Source organism: Acanthochromis polyacanthus, chromosome 6 (assembly GCF_021347895.1).
Source record: "Acanthochromis polyacanthus isolate Apoly-LR-REF ecotype Palm Island chromosome 6, KAUST_Apoly_ChrSc, whole genome shotgun sequence".
Lineage (NCBI taxonomy): Eukaryota > Metazoa > Chordata > Actinopteri > Pomacentridae > Acanthochromis > Acanthochromis polyacanthus.
In genome coordinates, this window is record NC_067118.1 from 12,705,167 (window position 1) to 12,723,172 (window position 18,006).

Sequence of the window (18,006 nt, forward strand, 5' to 3'; positions counted from 1 at the left end):
TTGTTAGCATCAGCAATTAGACTATTTAATTCCAAAGTCAACAGATGAGAACCCAGACAATTGAATTTTGCTTCGGGAATTGATAAAGTTATTGTATTGTATTGTACTTCAGTTAGAAGGAAACATACCATAGGATCCTTTGCCTGATATGCGAATTGGTGGATTTGAAGGGACCAAATCTAACCTTTAAATACAGTAACATGCGCAGATGAATAACCACTTGCCAAACAGAAAAAAAGATTTTGACATAATACAAAAGTAGAAAAGGACTGAAGCCATTTGGTTTTAAATGTATGAAAATATGCAACAAAAAAGGTCTATATTTACATATAAATTCAGAACTTTTAAAAGTAAAAAATACGGTCTCAGCATCACAGTAACCTACAGCATGTGTGGAAATCGTGTTATCATGTATTTGATGACAGCTGAACTCGCTCTCTCTCTCCAGCAGGTGGCCACTCGCACATGCTACGTCGCTTTACGACCCCTACGTATACATAGCGAAGAAGAATGCTAGGCAAGCTACAAGTTTGAAGTCTTGGAAGTATGAGATTGAATGTTTGTGTCACCCTATGTAGGCACCAAAATCTTTTAGAATAGGACGGCTGTGTTGTTAAAAAAATATAAAAGAGGCACCTGTCAGATAAATGGATTTGTTAGCGCATTTTCTTTTACGGTATAGCTTGCTGAAACAGTGAAGAATACAGCGAGCTAGCTAGCAACCTGGCTGTCGGGACAACAAACCCTCAGATTATCAACATACGACGAAGACGTTAGCTACTGTTTACACTGTAAAGTGCAAAAGGTGAGATTTATTCCGTATCTAAAAGACCTGACTCTCATGCGTAACTTCACCACGTCCCATTCAGTATTTGCTAAATAGGAGGAAAGCAATGAGGAATATAAAAATATATGACGGTAAAAAAAATAAAGCTGCTACTGCAAATGATGCAAGGCAGGGATGATTTTAGAAAAATGTGACACCTGCTAGATAACCAGGGTAACTTGAACCCCTTTAAGACATACATCCCATTCCATTAACCTGACAGTAACTGGACCTGTCAGTGTCTGAATGCCCACCCTGCGCACTGTTTTCATAATCTTAAGCCCTTTTCAGGCTTAAGACATGGCTTTATCAACCCATTAAAGTGACTACATTGTAGTCTTTCGGACAAAGGTTACTTTTCTGATATGATAAATTTATACACTAACTTGTAACTTTCTATACAGTATGATTCAGCCTGATTGGCACTTTGAATTATGTTAAACACCACCGTGTTTGCAGCTTAAAGAATAAGGTTAAAACTGTCTTACACACATAAATAATACATTAATTTAGTAGAAATCACAATTGAGGTTAAATCTGCTCGTGTCTTAACAAATTTATGTTGGTGTTGATAAGTTTGTTAACCTTGTCTTTACACTTTCTGCAGCTTTCCTACCTGCCTTTGCTGCTGTGTCTGTGTTGCTTGTCTGCAATACGTGTTTAAAATCTTGGTATAAGTTTCTCTTCATTTATAGAATATGTCACTCTGGTGGCAGTACACCTGTCAATGTTTGATTTTTCATCAGTTACCCACTCTGCTTTTTTCATGGGAACACGTGCCCAGCAATGTTGAGAAACTTTGGGTTGATTAAGTTGATTACCAGCTTTGTAAGACCGCTTTTCTCAACTGCAGTTGTTAGGTCAAGTGATGGCAGAAAACAAATATATGTGCTGGGTATATTGAGCTTGCTTTTTATATTTAGCCAGTTGAATATGAATGGTTTTTGAGATGTTCAGTTGGTGACAAATTCTTCACTGAGTTAATCCACAACCTAGTCAGGTGTGGCTTTAAAGGACTGATCAGACAGCATGACTGATACATAGACATTCCTTTGCACCGTGAATATTAACGGCCACCTTAAAATGCATATAACAGGCTTGCTGGATGCTGGCATGTCAGTCAGGGCCTTAGTCTGGCACTTCAGTGTCCACATGGGCGACTTGTTACTGACTTGTGAGTTCTCATCTGTGACCCCACTCTTGTTCTGACTCTTATCATTTCCAATATAATGCAGTTGCCGTCTGTTGGAATAGGAAATGTTCATGGTCAAATGCTTATTCTCCTATGTTAAAAAGAATGGATATAATTTAATAAAATATTGCATACTGCATTCATATTTTTTGTTAAATATGAGTTTTATAGGTACCCCCTATCTGTAGTTGCTTTGTATTGCACATTCCTGCCCATTGCACTCCACACAGAATTTCATTTGCTTAACAGACAATGCCTTTATTTATTTTGAGACTTAATATTTATAAGAAATCTTTGGTTGTAATTGCTCAACAATTTCCAATATTATTCTTTCTTATCATATTAACAGGTGTCCACTCACTGCTGGCATATTCCTTTTTGTGAAGCTCTGTCTGTCCTCCATGGCTTCATCAGAGGTCAGCATGCAGGAAATGAGTGAAGTTGTTATCGTCACCATACCAGAATCAATGGGTGAGGACCTCCCCTCTGTGGTGGAAGAGGATAAAGCAGTGCTGGTGACTGCAGAGCTCAACCCTCAACCTGGGTAACTTATATACACTGCCCATATGCTTTGTGATCATCAGCAAAGATACACTGAGCAGAAGAGCAAGCTTCTCAGGAGATTGTTCAGTTGTTCAGAAACACAAAATGACTACAAAGAGACTAAAAACAACCACAAAAAGATCAAAAATGACAATACTAGATGTGTTTAAAGACTACAGGGAGTTACAAAAATGGCATAAAGGAACTCAAAGAGATGCAAAATGACCACAAAAAGGGACTCACGTCTGAATCTACATAGGGCGGCATTGTGGTGAATTGGCTACCACTGTCACCTCACTACTTGAAGGTCCTGGTTGAAATCCTCAGGTTCTCCGACTTCTTCCCACAGTCCATGCATACTGGGTGAATTGGTGATTCTAAATTGACAGTATATGATTGTGTGTTTCCCCTTGCTGGTCCTCTCCAGGATGTAGCCTACCTTTTTCCCGCCAGCCCCCGTGCACCCTCCACAGAATATAACACTGCATAGAAAATGGATGAATTTACAGGCATGAACAAAAGGTTCCATACACTTGTATAGACCATGTATACTGTAGCAATCTTGAGTTTCCAAGGACTCCTATAAATCTGAACTTTATTTGATGGAATCACTGAAACAGATCATCTTCAGCCCAGCCACAATCATGAGTTTTGGTTCTTTCATAGATTTATTGTAGGTCTTTTGGAAATATGACAAAATCCGCTTGGTCAAAAATACACACAGCAACTTCATTATCAGTTCTGTTGATATAGAAAGCTGTGTTAATCAAATTATCTTGGCATGTGTTGAACTACAACCTATCACCTGTTACTGAGAAAAAAATTGGTCAGGATGGTCAAGAGTAAAAAAAAAAAAAAAGCAGTTCTGCAATGAAATAGAAGCTGCTGGAAAACAGGTGTAAGTGTCCACAGTGAAGCGTGTTTTATATCACCATAAGCTTGGAGGCTGCCATGTAAAAAGTAAGTTCTTCCTCTGGAGGCAGCACATTAAGGTTTGACTGAAATTTGCTGCTGATCACATGGACAAAGGAAAGGTCTTCTGGAGGAAAGTTCTGGAGTCAGATGAAACATAAATTGAGCTATTTGGCCACAATGACCAGAAATTATTTTGGGGAGAGACGGCAAGGCCTTAACCCATAGAACACAACACCTACTGTCAAACACGGTGGTGGTACTATGCTATGGGGTTGTTTTGGTGCCAGTGGGACTGGTGCCTTACACAAAGTACATTGAATAAGGAAGGAGGAGGATTACCTCTACATTCTTCAGGAAAACCTAAAATCATTTACCAGAAAGTTGGGTCTTGGACACAGTTGGGTGTTCCAGCAAAACAATGACTCCAAAAACATATCAGATATGGTAAATAAATGATTGAATTAGGCCAGAATTAAGAGTTTAGATTGGTTTCTCAAAAGTCCTGACTTAAACCCCATCAAAAATCTGTAGACTGTAATGAAGAAACAAGTCTGTGTCAGAAAGCCAAAAAAATTAGAATAACTGTACTAATTTTGTTAGAAACGGTCAAAGACACGAGTAAAAGCTCTCAGACAGCTACCAAAAGTGTCATGTTGAGGTAAAGATGGTCAAAGTATATATATCTTTTACCCAGCAGAGTTTATCATATTTCCAGAAGACTTTTAATATCTCTATAAAAGAATGAAAATGCATGATTGTTTTTTTCTGTGGCAAAGACAAGGCCTTAACCCATAGAATACAATACCTAATGTTTCAATGGTTTCATCATAGAACATTCTGAATTATAGAAGTCATTGGAATCTCAAGACTGCCATGATACATACAGTCTTTTAAAGTATATCTAAACTTCTGTTCATATATATATGTACAGCCTCAGGACAAGGTGTGATTCATAAACATAATAGAACTTTCACTGTGGACACTCCAATAACAGATATTCTTATTTTACATTATCTGCCCTTGCTTGAAACATAAATACACAATATAAGTGCATGATCTATCAATTTCAGTAACTTTACACCAGTTACTTACAAGTAGCATGAGCAAAAAATCCAGTAAAAAACTAGTACAGAGAGATACAAAATGCCCCCAGAGATGCAAAACAAGTACAGAATTTGCTAAATTGAAAACTGGTGGTCTTCCAGGGAGGATATCCTTGCAGTTGCACCAGTGGAAGCAGAAGGAGAGGCCAGCAGAGCAGATTCACTGTCAAAGGAAGAAGCAGTCATTGGTAATGTACCTTGCAGCACATTAATATGCTTTTGAGAGTAAAAATGCAGATGGATTTCTTTTGTTGCCATTGCTGTGGCATTTCCCTTTGGTGAAACTACTGTTTTCAAGATGATTGTCACATTTTTACTCCAGTCTTTTTGAATTCTGTATGTCTCAGTTTATCTGTGGTGTTCACTTGTTTAGAGTTTTACTCAGTGACATATGGCTGTATGTTTCATTCAACACAGTCGCTCCTATCTCTATAATTCAAATTACATAATCATTTTTATAATGCTGTATATACGTGGGGAGACTCAAGAGCCATGTGAGGGTGCATATCACTTTTGTACCTAGCAAATGCTGTCAGCAGCGACAACCTGGTCCCCATACTTTTACTGCATGTCATTCCCCTGCTCTCTTTCTACACATTTCCAGTCCTGCCTCTGCTGTCCTTTATAATTAAGCAAAATACCTAAAAGAAATCTCTTTTTTTTTTTAAATCTTGCCAATATTTTTTATGCCTTTCTTTTACTTTATGGTTGTACAAAGGTATTTGTAACTTTGTTTCAGCAGTAAAGTTAACGGAAGAGGTGGACGTGGAAGCTGATGTCTTCTACCCAATCACTTGTGGAGATGCTAAAGCCACTCTGGTTTGGAAGAAGTTTGTCTGCCCTGGGATTAATGTGAAATGTGTCCAGGTACACTGCTTCATCTCAAAATCTAAATCTCAGTACAATGAAAGTAATATAAATTAAGTTTAAGATAATGTGGATCAGTAGCAGTACATGACTTGTTTTCTTTCGTCTTTGATCAGTTCAATGAGCAGCTCATCAGTCCAAAGGAGTTTGTATGTTTGGCAGGGAAATCCACTCTGAAGGACTGGAAGAGAGCCATTCGCCTCAACGGCACCATGCTCAGGTCTGGGGTCTAACCCTTTGCTTCCTTTGATATACATATATTGCAGGAATTTGATAGGCTCATTATTAGATCATAAATAATGCAGACATGGTTGCTTACAGTATGTATTGATGAATGGGATTTTGAACACTGAAGTAATGCGTTGATGATTTAGCTCTATGAAGGGAACAGTTCACAATGAGTACATTTCTGAATCTATGCTGTATTTTCATGCTAATAGTTATGCTAATGCTGTGTGAATGTTGCCAACATTAACACCGTAAGCTACGTAAAGAAGAGTTTTGGAGAAAACAATCTAAGTGTAGATTTCACACTTTATCAATCCACTAGAAACAAGTAGGGCGGTATAAGTAGCCAACTACTTTCTGAGGACAACAGGCTGAATGGCCAACTCCTCAGTGAGATGGAACCCTCTCCTGTTTTATACCATCATATTGTGATTTAGACTGATGAGATGGCTGGAGGAAATATGTCAGCACTAAGTCAACCTACTGAACTCCAAATAGTAAATGGCTGTTTCTTTGCTTTTATCATGTTTTGCCTCACTGTGCTTTTATTTTTCACTTAAAGTCCTACACTTCTATGGAAGCAGCACAACCTCAACTATCCATCCATCCATTCTCTGTACACTGCTTTATTCTCACAAAGGTCGCGGAGGGAGCTGGAGCCTATCCCAGCTGACTCGGGCGAAGGCAGGGGACATCCTGGACAGGTCTCCAGTCTGTCGCAGGGCTACATATACAGACAGACAATCACACTCACATACACACCTACAGGCAATTTAGAGTCATCAATTATTAACCTCAGCATATTTTTGGACTGTGGGAGGAAGCCGGAGTGCCCGGACAAAACCCACGCATGTACAGGGAGAACATGCAAACTCCATGCAGAAAGATCCCAGGCCCACCCCGGGATTTGAACCGGAGATCTTCTTGCTGCAAGATGAAAGTGCTAACCACTACACCACTGTGCAGCCCCAACCACAACTAGAAGAAGAAAAAATTCAGAAATGTCTTGTATGAAGTCAAGCAAAATTATAATGCCATATTTATAAAAAAAAAAAAAAGAAGAAAAGAAAAGACAAGAGGTAAATGTCTGTGATTATTTTATCTACAAAATGGAAGAAGTGGATTCAACAAGTACATGTGCCCACTGCTGTTTCCAATATTAAAAATAAATTGTGATTCTTTATACTTAAGATCTGTGCAAACACAACTTACATTTCAGCTCAGTTCAAACAGAAACTCTCAGAATGTTTGTCATGACTGTTGTCCACAGCTGAGTTTGTCATGGCTTCTGGATTGTGCTAAGGAGTGCAGGATTTATTTATTTTTTTACATCTAGTGCAAACAATTTATTTTGGTGAAATTTTAAACGAGACTTGCAGAATACAGTGATTTTGCTGAAATGCCACAATTTAAACTGAATTTTGTCTCAGTTTCTTTATGAAATTGAGAGTCCTGTCTGATAGGTTTCAGGACTATTGGGAAGCTGAAAATCTGATGATTCCTCTTGTTTTTTGGTCTGATAAATGATGTGGTTTGGCATCTCATGTTTCACAGCAAATAAATGAAAACTGAACAGAATTCTTCAAATCACTTATTTTATATTTGAGTCAAGATATATTTCCATAGGGCTGTACACCACTGTACAGCCCTATGGAAATATATCTTGACTGTGTCAGTGGTTACCACTGTCACCTCACAGTTGGAAGATTTCTGGGGTTCTTTCTGTGTGGAGTTTGCATGTTCACCCTGTGCCCTGTGTTTCTACCGGGATCTCTGGCTTCTTCCCACAGTCCAAAAACATGCTGACGTTAATTGATAATTCTAAATTGCCTGTAGGTGTGAATGTGAGTGTGCTTGTTTGTCTCTCTCTATATAGAGAGACATATATATATGTGTGTGTGTGTGTGTGTGTGTGTGTGTGTGTGTGTGTGTGTGTGTGTGTGTGTGTGTGTGTGTGTGTGTGTGTGTGTGTGTGTGTGTGTGTGTGTGTGTGTGTGTGTGTTTGTGTGTGTTTGTGTATATGTATATAAAAATTTAAATATAAATATATAGAGAGATATATAGATAGACTGGTGACCTGTCCAGGGTGCCCTCTGCCTTCACCCTAAAGCAGCTGGGATAGACTTCAGCCCCTCCACGACCCTAATGAAGATTAAGCGGTGTACAGATAATGGATGGATGGAAATGGGATTCCATTCCCTCCTTCTGTTTAGTGGTTGTTGTGCAATTCACAGATTTGCCTGAGGGTGTCACTGTTCCCTCAGACATGGTGGTCAGTAAACACTAAACGCCTAAATGTTATTCATCATATTTAATTTCACAGGAAGATCATGGACTCAGGTGAACTGGACTTCTACCAGCACACAAAGGTCTGTTCCAATACCTGCCGCAGCACCAAGATAGATCTGGTGGGAACAAAAGTGTCCATCTGCAGTGATCAGTCTGCTGATCTAGTCCCAGCCACCCCTTCATCGGCTGATTGTAAGTTATGTAGACTAAGCCATTGTTCTAGTTTGGGGCATTCTGATCCCAAAGCTGAGTTTGTTTCAGGATGCATTGTAGAAACTGCATTTTAATTTTCATATGCATTGAACTATTTTCAGTCCAGTGTAAGTGACAAGGTTTAGAGGTTCAAAAGTAATTAAAAGTGGAACAAAATGCTCAACTCTAGAATGTTGCTGTTATCAGGTGCCTCAAGATTTTAGCCTGTAGTCAACAATATACATATTTTATATTTCCTGCCAATGGTCTCCCAAATACCATGCATGAGTTGCATGATATCAACACCTTGAGGAAAGAAAAACCATTAGTTCAAGTGTCCAAAATTTCAGTTCATCTCCATGGAAACACATAGCATCTCATAAAACATTGGCCTTGACAGAGGGTGTGCGATTTCAGTCCAGATTAAGAAATGCTGGATAATAATAAACATGATTTTTTTAGGCTGATAACAAAATGGTGCCCAAAATTAAGCCACACTGAAGAAAAGATTCAGAAAGGATGATGAGTAAAGCACCACCGTTTTGCATTGTAGTGAATGGAACAGCAACAGTGTTTCCTGAGTCAACAGAGGAAGCTTCAGAGTGGGTCACAGCCATTGGAGGTGATGAGCAACCTGCATTCACACATTCAACATCATGTGGAAACAAATAGAGTGGACTATTGTAATTTTTATAATTTGGATGTGTAAATCCAGAGGATTCTGTGACGTTCTGGCATGCAGTGAAAGAGGCGGGGCTGCTGGAAGAAGTTGTGAAGGACTTCCAGAAGGAGCTGCAGGAGGTGCTGAAGGGACTACAGGACAGAGTGTGTGATCCACCGCTACAGGTCCAAGGTTAGTACCAGACACGGAGGTGGGTTTTGGTCCGATTCCTATCACAAAGAGAATAATATGATATTAAAAATAATACAAAAAACAATTCACCTAAAATGCAAGTGGACCACTAGCAATCTAGACAGGAATATGTGTGATATCCTACTAGCCAGTAGCTTGCACCACTGGAGTATTCCTCAACACTTGGAAATGCAATGGTGTGTACAATCTGATGCATTTCTCTTTAATATTCAATCTGACAGTGTTTCCCTAAGTATGAAATATTTTTTTATTTTCAGATGCTGTTTTGCTCAACAATATAGTGCAGAACTTTGGAATGCTGGACTTGGTGAAGAAGGTTCTGGCCAGTCACAAATGCCAGATGGACCGTTACAGAGAGCAGTACACTCGCAGCCTTGCCAGTCAGTACAAGAATCTTGAACAGTATTTTCATTAGAGTTCCTGTACTCAGGATGAAATCTTGTGTTTTGAGGCTACAAACTTTTGCGTCGCTCTACATAAATTAGGGAAAGCTGTTCGAAAGGATTAATTAAAATAATTGTATCTGTTGGTACATTGTCTTTATCTGCAGCTCTGGAGCAGCAATGTGACGAGCACAGGAAGCGAGCTAAGGAGCTTAAGAGCAAATCCCAACACCTCAACAACGTCCTGATGACCCTTACTCCAGTCCCTGCACCCACTGCGCCCAAGCGTCCTAGGCTAACCCGTGCTGTCTCCGGTCCAGCCACAGTCAGTGCTGCTCCAACGCAGATTACTCTGCCTCTCAACCAGCTGACTGGCTTGCCACTGAGCAAAGTGCTAAGTGTGGCAGGAGCCCAAGCAGGCACCAACCTGGGTGGGTATACCCTCCTGACCTCCCCACTCTGTGGGTCAGAGCTGGCAGCAGATGCCTCTAACCTGACTGTGCTGTCCACAGCAGCAGGTCAGGACAGTGCAGCCGGGGCTAGCAGCTCTGCAGCCTCCACGGCCTTTGTTAAGGTGGTCAGCCCTCAGTTCCAGCTGGTGACACTGCCAGCCACGCTGCAGACGCTGGCCACGACACAGAGTACCGCCGTCCAACAGCAGGTCAGCAGCATCAGTGTGGTGAATGCCACACAAACTGATACACAAGAGAGAATCCAGACTGATGAAGGCCAGCGAGAGCAGGTGAAAGAGGACGATGGTGAGCAGCAGGCTGAGCAACAGTGAGACAAAGAACATCAGTTCTTTCCCCTATCTCCCAGCTCTTGGTTAACTTCATTTTAGACTGGGCTACCTGTGCGTGTCCTGTGATGGCCAAGGGTCTGTGCACATTTAGACCTTCACATAGCATTTCATACATTGTGCACATTTGTTTTTTTTAGAGCAGTTGAACCCTCCATTTAGATGTCAATCAAATTTCAAAATCGCCAAATAGGATGTTAATTCAGAAGGTGTCAGAAATGTGTACTGTAGTAGTAATTGTACAGTAGATATGTATTTGTAACTAATGTGTTGAATACAATTCGGAGCATTCAGTTTGGTAGTACATGCTCAGTTTTTAAGAGCTTGCTGTGCATTATCACATACTGTAAATATTAATGTCTGTGTATTTGATGTGAGTGTGGAGGTGAACTGAGAGCAAGAGAGTTGTTATGTAAAGCTTGCTTTGTTTTTAAGATTCTACATTTGAAAAATCTTAACTCAGTGTGATTCTGAAGCATTGTCCTGAGATGGAGTTTACTAGCTTGGTTACTAGCTACTGTTATGGAAGCCTGCCATCTGTCATCAGGTGATAGTTATTAGCATACTGGTTTCTAAATGTAGTGAACTAATATTACGGCAAATATGTCACCAGTTATCTGGCATTTTCAATTGTGAAACGCTGAAGCATTTCCATCATGGAAATAATATCCATTTACAATGGGATGAGCATTGTGTTTGGTATGTAATATTTAGGTGTATATAATATGACTTATGAACCCACACCATCTGGCCCAAATGCCAGTTGTATATATGTAAGTTTAGAGACAGGATGTGGATGGTTAATCATGTAGGGCACATTCTGAGACATTAATCTTTCACTTTAAATTATGCTTTTGTCATTTACACAGGGACCCCAGAGGTCCAGTCGATCAGTTAGACAGCGGTTACAATGTCAGAGTTTGGTGATTAAATAGGAACAAATGTTCTGCTACTTGCCCACAAGAAAGCACAAGAATATTAACCTACTGGCTATGCCTTAATCAGATTCATGTGTTTCAGGCTTGTGCTTCTGTTATCTTAATCTCTTGAAAACTGCCTTTAAGATTGTGTTAACAAACACTAGACTGATAGGGCAAAACATGTATCTTTCCTTCCTTTAGAGAAAATCATCAAATGTATTCAAATGTATTTCTTTAAGTTACTCTTATAGGGAAACTATACATTTATTTAAAAAATCTGAATGGCATATTTACCGTAGTTTGACAGCTCAAGGCAGCTGTATTTATTTTTTTGGGTATCCAATCATTTTTAGTCACGGGCGAAAATTTCACAAAATTAACTCACAATGGATGTTATTATTTTACTAAAAAGTCTGTTTTACAGCGACCGGTCAATTTATATTGTTCAATCAAAATAGTAAATTTTAGCTATAGGTTTATATTATATTTATTATATTATGAAAGCTGTAGATTATGTATGCAGAATATCTAGCCTCGTTAAGTCCAGTCAGTCCAAAGGTATAGAATATATATATATATATATATATATATATATATATATATATATATATATATACATATACACACACATATATGTAAATTGCGAAAAAAAATGAATGGAGTTGGGTATGACTGAACGGAACACACTGAGGCTGAGAAATGATTTCCGATGGACTTGGACAATCAAGATGGTGGATTTCTTCATAGTTTTATTAAACAAGCATTGCATTATTGAATGACAGACGATGCAGATATTGCAGAAATGAGTGTTACACAGAAGACCACCCGGTAGGGTATAAGCAAGATAGGCAGGCATACGACACTTTTGGGATGAATTGGCATTTCAGGTGAACCTGCACAAGTTCCTCCTAGTTTTATTCTTTTTTTTTCAGCAGACTTCATCTAGGCTTATAAACTCATGTCATCATAGGAGGCATAGGGCTCCTCCACTGAGCGCACAGAGATTTTGAAGTGGCGGCGCAGAAAGCCTCCATATCGCTTGTCCCACTTAAGGTTGTTCAACTTTGGTCGGACCCTTCTCATAAAGCCTCCGTACCGCTTCTGCAGCTCCTCGGTGTCCGGGCTCTCCTCCTCCGCAGAACTACTCCTCTTTGACTTGGGGCCGAATTTGCGTAGAAAGCCGCCGTAACGTTTAACGTATCCGTGGGAAATCTGATCTTCCGGAGCGTCGCCTGCATCCTCCGGCGCGTCAACTTCTCTCTCTTCTATCCTCTTCAGCAAGTCCTCGTATTTCTTGGGCAGCGCTCTAGCCTTCAGGATATAATTATCGCGCCACGGAGAGGTAAATATTTTGTTCTTGTTCTTGTCGATCCTCTTAATGAAACCGCCGTAGCGTTTGACCAGGTCTGCCTGCTGCCTCTCCTCCTCCTCCTGGCTGAAGTCCGCCGTCCGCGGAGCTGGGCTGCAGCTCTCCAGCTGGCCGTCACACTCCGCACTGCACGTCTGCAGGACACAAAGACAAGAGGATGAGATCAACCGGCATCTGTCAAAGCAGTGAACTGGACAATGCTAAGGTAGCTGCACAGTTTTTGGCTTGCAGATGTATTTGCTGAACATCTGCGCCCTACACCCCATAAGAAGCGTTAAAGTGTAAACATCAGTCTGCTCTGCCAGAGCTTAATTTTTAATATGAGGGAAGATTCATCACTACATTGTCGCGTTTTTCCACACGCATTCATGCTCTATATTCCGTTTTCTTAATATTCTGCCAGATGTATTGTTTAACTTCGGGGTTAAAAATAATGTGCTAAACCAAAGTTATTCTTGGGAGACCTCATTTATGCATTTTGAAGTTTCCAGTATGATGTATTATTATCATTGTCAACAAAAACAAACAAACAAAAGAAACGTCCTCCCAATCCCAGTTTTGGCTTCTCTGGACTATTTTAACATGAAAAAGCCAAAAACATTCGCAGTCCTAATATCTGTGTAAAGTTGCTCTTACTAGGCTGGTGAAGGCGGCGTCGGGGCTGAGAATCTGATGCACGCATTTCTGACAGTGTGAAGAGCAGTCAGTGTGGATGGAGGACGGCAAGCTCAGCATCAGCACCAGGACATACCACTCCATTATTTACCAGATCCCTGACTTAAACACAAAAGTACCACATAAACAGACTTAGTTTGAGAATTCACAGACTCAAGAAATTCATCAAATACATTCATCTGTACTGGTGAACTCTTTTTTTTTCTTAAAACCATTATCAATGTAATCCGTTTTAAATAATGATTATTGAAACACCCCATTGTGCTTTTATGCACTTAATAATCATTAATTGTAATCATCATTTAACTGCCATAGTCACTCTAAACCAGGGCTTACAATAATACACAGTGCACTTCACAGTTGCTGCCGTTGCCATTTTAGGCATGGTTAGTTATTCAAATGGCTATAGTTTTTCTTATATTGTTTTTATTTAGTTAAGGTGTATCAGCAAAGTAAGAATTTCATTGTACAATGTAACTGTCAAAATCTTCACATGGACCTGTGCGTAATTGCGCACTGGCACCGAGTCTTTCTTTCGTCACTTTGTTAATAGATGAGCATGAAATGTGTTGTAAGTTAAAGTTTCAAGATGTCAATAAAGTACAGAGTGTAGAGTCAGTACCTGAATAGTTGGACAGATAGTTCCAGCCGCGTTAGGACTTGTAGAATCGCATCCACCATTTAACAACTTGCTGTCCTCACTCTGACACTTGATTCTTCTGCACCGCACGCCGCCTTTCTTTTTATCCTCGGAGACTGGACTGTGTCATCAGAGCAGCTTCTATTAAATGGACCAATGGGAGGGAAATATACTGCGTAAACAATCCCACCACCTCCCCGCCTCAGGAGTTTTTAACAACGCCCACACAGAGAAGGTATGGAAACAGCGGCAAGTTGATCCCAGCAGCACATCATCATCTTTCTATCTCTGGGGTACGGGTTAGAATATTGGGCTGAAAATCACAGTGACATCAATGAGCAAAGCCTTTTCTCTTTTACCCCCAGTAAAACTGAAATAATCTAAGTACAGCTGACCGATAGGAGAAAATTGGGGGAACAAGCAACAGAAGGAAACAAAAGATTATCTACAAGAAGTAAGGCTAATGAAAGCCCATACAGATCCAAAACAGCTCTGAACTCTAAAGCCAAATACTGAAATGTGTAGTTTAAAGGACACTGCAGTGGGTGATCAGTCTGTCACAACACCACCAGTGTTGGTCAAGCTTCAAATGAGGTATAAAGCTAAATAAGTCGCTTGGCAACAAACTATTTTGCATCAGATGTCAAAAGAAACATGTATAAATGATAGGCCTATAGGTGATGTGTTCATTTACTTTACTGTTATGGTCACACAAATCACACAAATCCACTGCTGTACTCTCTCCTGAATCAAATGGCAAAAAGTTGGGCATGCAGAAACTGTATAAAAAGGAACCAACTATCCAATTATCTTCATTATCAACAGTTCTATTATTTTCTAAAATATTAACTGATGACAGTATAATACCATTTATACTTTTGCACACCTGGCCAATTACAACACGTTTAGATCAGGCGTAAACTAACCGTGACGTCACCCGTTGGTTTCAACGCTGAGAAAATGAAGCCCGGATTTTGCTACTTCCTGGTCGCCGTTTTGGATTTTTTGGAGCCAGTGACGTAAAAAGCGTCATCAAACAGACTGGACCGGAGAGCAACTAGGGGCAGGATTGGCTGAGGACTCTCTTATCCCGCCCACATTTTACCGCAGAGGCTTCTGTTGCTGTCCATCAAGTATAGCCACGCCCCCTGGCTCCGCCAACTTTAACGATTTATTTAAAATTCAGTATTGATTTAGTTTAAGATCGGCCACCTGATCTCTCATTTTGACCATGAAAACTAACGGGAAAAAAATCCTGAGCTGTAGAAAATCAGTCTATCAAATTTTATTTTTTCCAAAAATGAATTGGGGTCTATGGAGAAAAAGCTTTTTGGAGCCAACCCTAGCGGACGGTGTGATATTGCAAGTTTTTGACACTTCCGGGTTGGCTTCAATTCTGGAGCCAGATGCTACATCCACTATATATACAGTCTATGGCTTAGATAGGCAAAATTGTTGGTATTTGCAAAAATTACAAAAATTGTGAAAAGGAGGTGAAATACAATTTCACAAGTATTTTGCTTTTCTTATTAACAGAATTGTATGTAGCACCATGTCTCATTGTTCATAGTGATGATGCAGACAGATGGTCCCATATGGAAAAAATAAACAGAAACCATATGCTGTAAGGCAAGATAAGAAATACAAGGTTTTATTAACACAGTCTGAGTTTCAGGATCAGATCTTAACTTTATACTAAGTGGAACATGTCCACACCTCCCCTACTTTCAGCAAATCTACGGCTACTGTATGTCATGGTTGATCACGTGACCAAGGTAAATGCCTTCAGATTGCTTTGTGTATGAGATACACAGCGGTGAGGTTGTGTCTGTTCACTGTGTTGTACAGTAAGAGAAAATGGTGAAATGGTTCAAGCGTAACAATTCAGACTCATCCCCCTTCAAGGTTGAAGCAATTAGAGACACAGGTGCTGACCAAGGTTACACTTTAGATCACCATAGAATTTCTTTGATGGAGAATTGAGGAGAAACCTTGAGGATCCTGCTGAACAAAGCTGCAACATGTTCATAAAGATCACATGTACATCTGTGTTTTAACTCTTGTATTAGACCAAGTCTTTAACTTGGCTTGAAAGTAATATTTCTCATTCAAAAAGAAAATGTCTTGATTTGCATAATGTATCCAATTATGGAGAGTAGACATAGGACAACATCACGCCTGTTGACATTTGATTCTTCTTGCACATTTTGTTTGAGTTCATATTTTTATTCTATGGGAGATCATTTCAGAAAAATCTGTAGAGATTAAAAACAATCTCTGTAACATGGTGCCCATGTTATTTGATTACAAAGAACTGTAACCACCAGGGAATCCTGGAGGTATGTCTTCATGGCAGTTTGCTACGGTTTCCAGGTTGTACAGGCTGCTAGACAGAGTGTTCTTCAGATTGCCGATAGGCAGCGCCTGTCTCGTATTGCCACACACCACGCTCAAGGCCACCTAGAGAGAGAGAGGAAGGGATGGTGAAGGGAGAACCTGCAACTATCTGGCATCAGAGGTGCTGGGCTTAACACCGACACTTTCACGTCTTCCTCATTAAGATTCAGGCTCATCTGAAAATGGATTAAATTGATTTTTGTCTGTGATCATTTTAAACACAGCACTCCATACTGATAAAGCGAAAACAGGGTTTTTCTTTTTGAATATTTTGTAATAACTGGATAATCCCATTCACACAAGTATTCAAACCCTTTGTTCTGACACTCAGAATAATTCTCTGAGACATCCGACTTCTATCAATGGTCTTTGGGATTCTTGCACAACATTAACTGCGCTAAATTCAGGTCATGGTTATACTAATCATCTATAGTTGTTGTTAAAAGAAACCTGAAGTCCTAAATACTGCAACTCCTGGAAGGCTTTGTACCTTGTGTGAAACTACAAGTTGTGTTTTTCTTGGGATGACAGTTTCAAAAGGAAATTCTTCTTTAGAACTGCTGATTGAAGTTGTTTGTTTTACTTTTGTCTAATGGAAAAAAAAAACTTCTTTTAAGAAGCTGCAGAGCAAGACCAAAACACCAGTATGTATCAGTCACCACAAAATGTTGTATAACTTGCAGTAAGAAACATGCTTGTAGTTATCATGGTTCATTTTTTTTTGTTCTGTCAATGACTGATACTGTCACGCCTCCCGCTCCTGTGACCAGACTGATCAGCATAATGACAGACGGCTGTGCGGAGTGCGCAGCCGGGTGAAATTAACAATCAGCGCCGCATAAAGCCTGGCGCTTTCCACCACTCCGACGCTGCATCATTGAAGGAACCTCCCCGCTACTCCACTTCCCCAACTACTCACCGTTTCACCGTCTGCCGTTCATTACCCTCTGGACTCTGTTTTCCCCCCGGATTACCTTCGTCATGCCCTGTTGCCAGTTCCCAGTCATCGTAGCATCCCCCGCTGGCTCTGTCTGCTCTGCCCTTTTCCGTCCTCCATAACCTGGACAATCTGTAAGCCACCTTCCCCTCACTTTAGTTAGTTTGTTTAGTTTTACCTCGGCCTTCGGGTCCGTCCTTTGTTTAGTTAGTTCTGTTATATTTTATAGTTTTTACCTTGGCCCTCTGGTCCACCCTTCGTTGGTTAAATTCGGTTTAGTTTACCCTCCTGCTTTCTCCCCTCCTGCTTTATTTAAGATGAATTTCTGTTTGATCTACTTTCTTTAATTTAATTAAATCATTATTAATTCATCCTGCTGTCTGCGCCTGCTGCATGGGTTCACTCTCACACGTTCGTGACAGATACTAGTTTTTCAAGGGCAACAAACAGCAAGGAAGTTCTGTTTTGATGATGGCATTTAGACCCAATTGTATGTGAGTGTGACTAATCACTTCCTGGCTCTTGTATAGATGATGCATACAGTTTGGGTATTTTAAGCCTACATGAGTAAAAAATGGTTAGGTGCATACACAAGTAATTTTTTTTTATTTTATTCCACTTCTCTCAGCAAGCCTTCGCACAGAGACAAACAGGACCAGGGCACTTGAATGGAGCCTTCAACACAGTACACAATAAATCTAAGAACATAAAGTAACTCTCTTGGAGCTCTGATTGAATTATAGTGTAGATCATAATAATCACTATTACCATGGCATACTTTTTGACTTACATTTATTAAAATATCTTGCAAAATCTGACACAAAGATTGGTCAAGCTGAAGAAGTTATCTATTCTTA

At 40.0% G+C, this 18,006-nt stretch overlaps 2 protein-coding genes across 4 annotated transcripts; one reads left to right on the forward strand and one right to left on the reverse strand.

Moving 5' to 3' along the window:
- The first annotated feature begins 482 nt into the window (after window positions 1–482).
- On the forward strand, window positions 483–10,669 carry gmeb2 (glucocorticoid modulatory element binding protein 2). Of its 3 annotated transcripts, none has more exons than XM_022213274.2 (10): window positions 483–805; window positions 2,368–2,562; window positions 4,682–4,767; window positions 5,319–5,446; window positions 5,563–5,666; window positions 7,998–8,155; window positions 8,709–8,777; window positions 8,898–9,008; window positions 9,287–9,409; window positions 9,580–10,669. In XM_022213274.2, exons 2-10 carry the CDS (start codon window positions 2,420–2,422, stop codon window positions 10,194–10,196), a joined length of 1,539 nt encoding a protein of 512 aa, XP_022068966.1. In that variant the 5' UTR covers window positions 483–805; window positions 2,368–2,419; the 3' UTR covers window positions 10,197–10,669. The 3 variants fall into 3 exon arrangements, with proteins under 3 accessions (XP_022068966.1, XP_022068964.1, XP_022068965.1); XM_022213272.2 differs by having other exon boundaries at window positions 484–805; window positions 8,871–9,008; XM_022213273.2 differs by having other exon boundaries at window positions 484–805; window positions 5,322–5,446; window positions 8,871–9,008.
- A 1,194-nt stretch (window positions 10,670–11,863) lies between these two features.
- On the reverse strand, window positions 11,864–13,910 carry pdyn (prodynorphin). The gene is made up of 3 exons (XM_022213271.2): window positions 13,798–13,910; window positions 13,137–13,273; window positions 11,864–12,634 (listed from the first exon to the last, which is right to left on the reverse strand). The coding sequence occupies exons 2-3, from the start codon at window positions 13,257–13,259 to the stop codon at window positions 12,080–12,082; spliced, it is 678 nt and encodes a 225-aa protein (XP_022068963.1). The 5' UTR covers window positions 13,260–13,273; window positions 13,798–13,910; the 3' UTR covers window positions 11,864–12,079.
- Between the last annotated feature and the right edge of the window lie 4,096 nt (window positions 13,911–18,006).

Coding starts and splice junctions, on each gene's coding strand:
- gmeb2 (XM_022213272.2), top strand. CDS start 2,420: ATGGCTTCATCAGAGGTCAGCATGCAGGAAATGAGTGAAGTTGTTATC. Junction 2,563..4,681: donor GAGCTCAACCCTCAACCTGG/GTAACTTATATA, acceptor GTGGTCTTCCAG/GGAGGATATCCTTGCAGTTG. Junction 8,156..8,708: donor CACCCCTTCATCGGCTGATT/GTAAGTTATGTA, acceptor TTTGCATTGTAG/TGAATGGAACAGCAACAGTG.
- pdyn (XM_022213271.2), bottom strand. CDS start 13,259: ATGGAGTGGTATGTCCTGGTGCTGATGCTGAGCTTGCCGTCCTCCATC. Junction 12,635..13,136: donor ACGCCGCCTTCACCAGCCTA/GTAAGAGCAACT, acceptor TGTGTCCTGCAG/ACGTGCAGTGCGGAGTGTGA.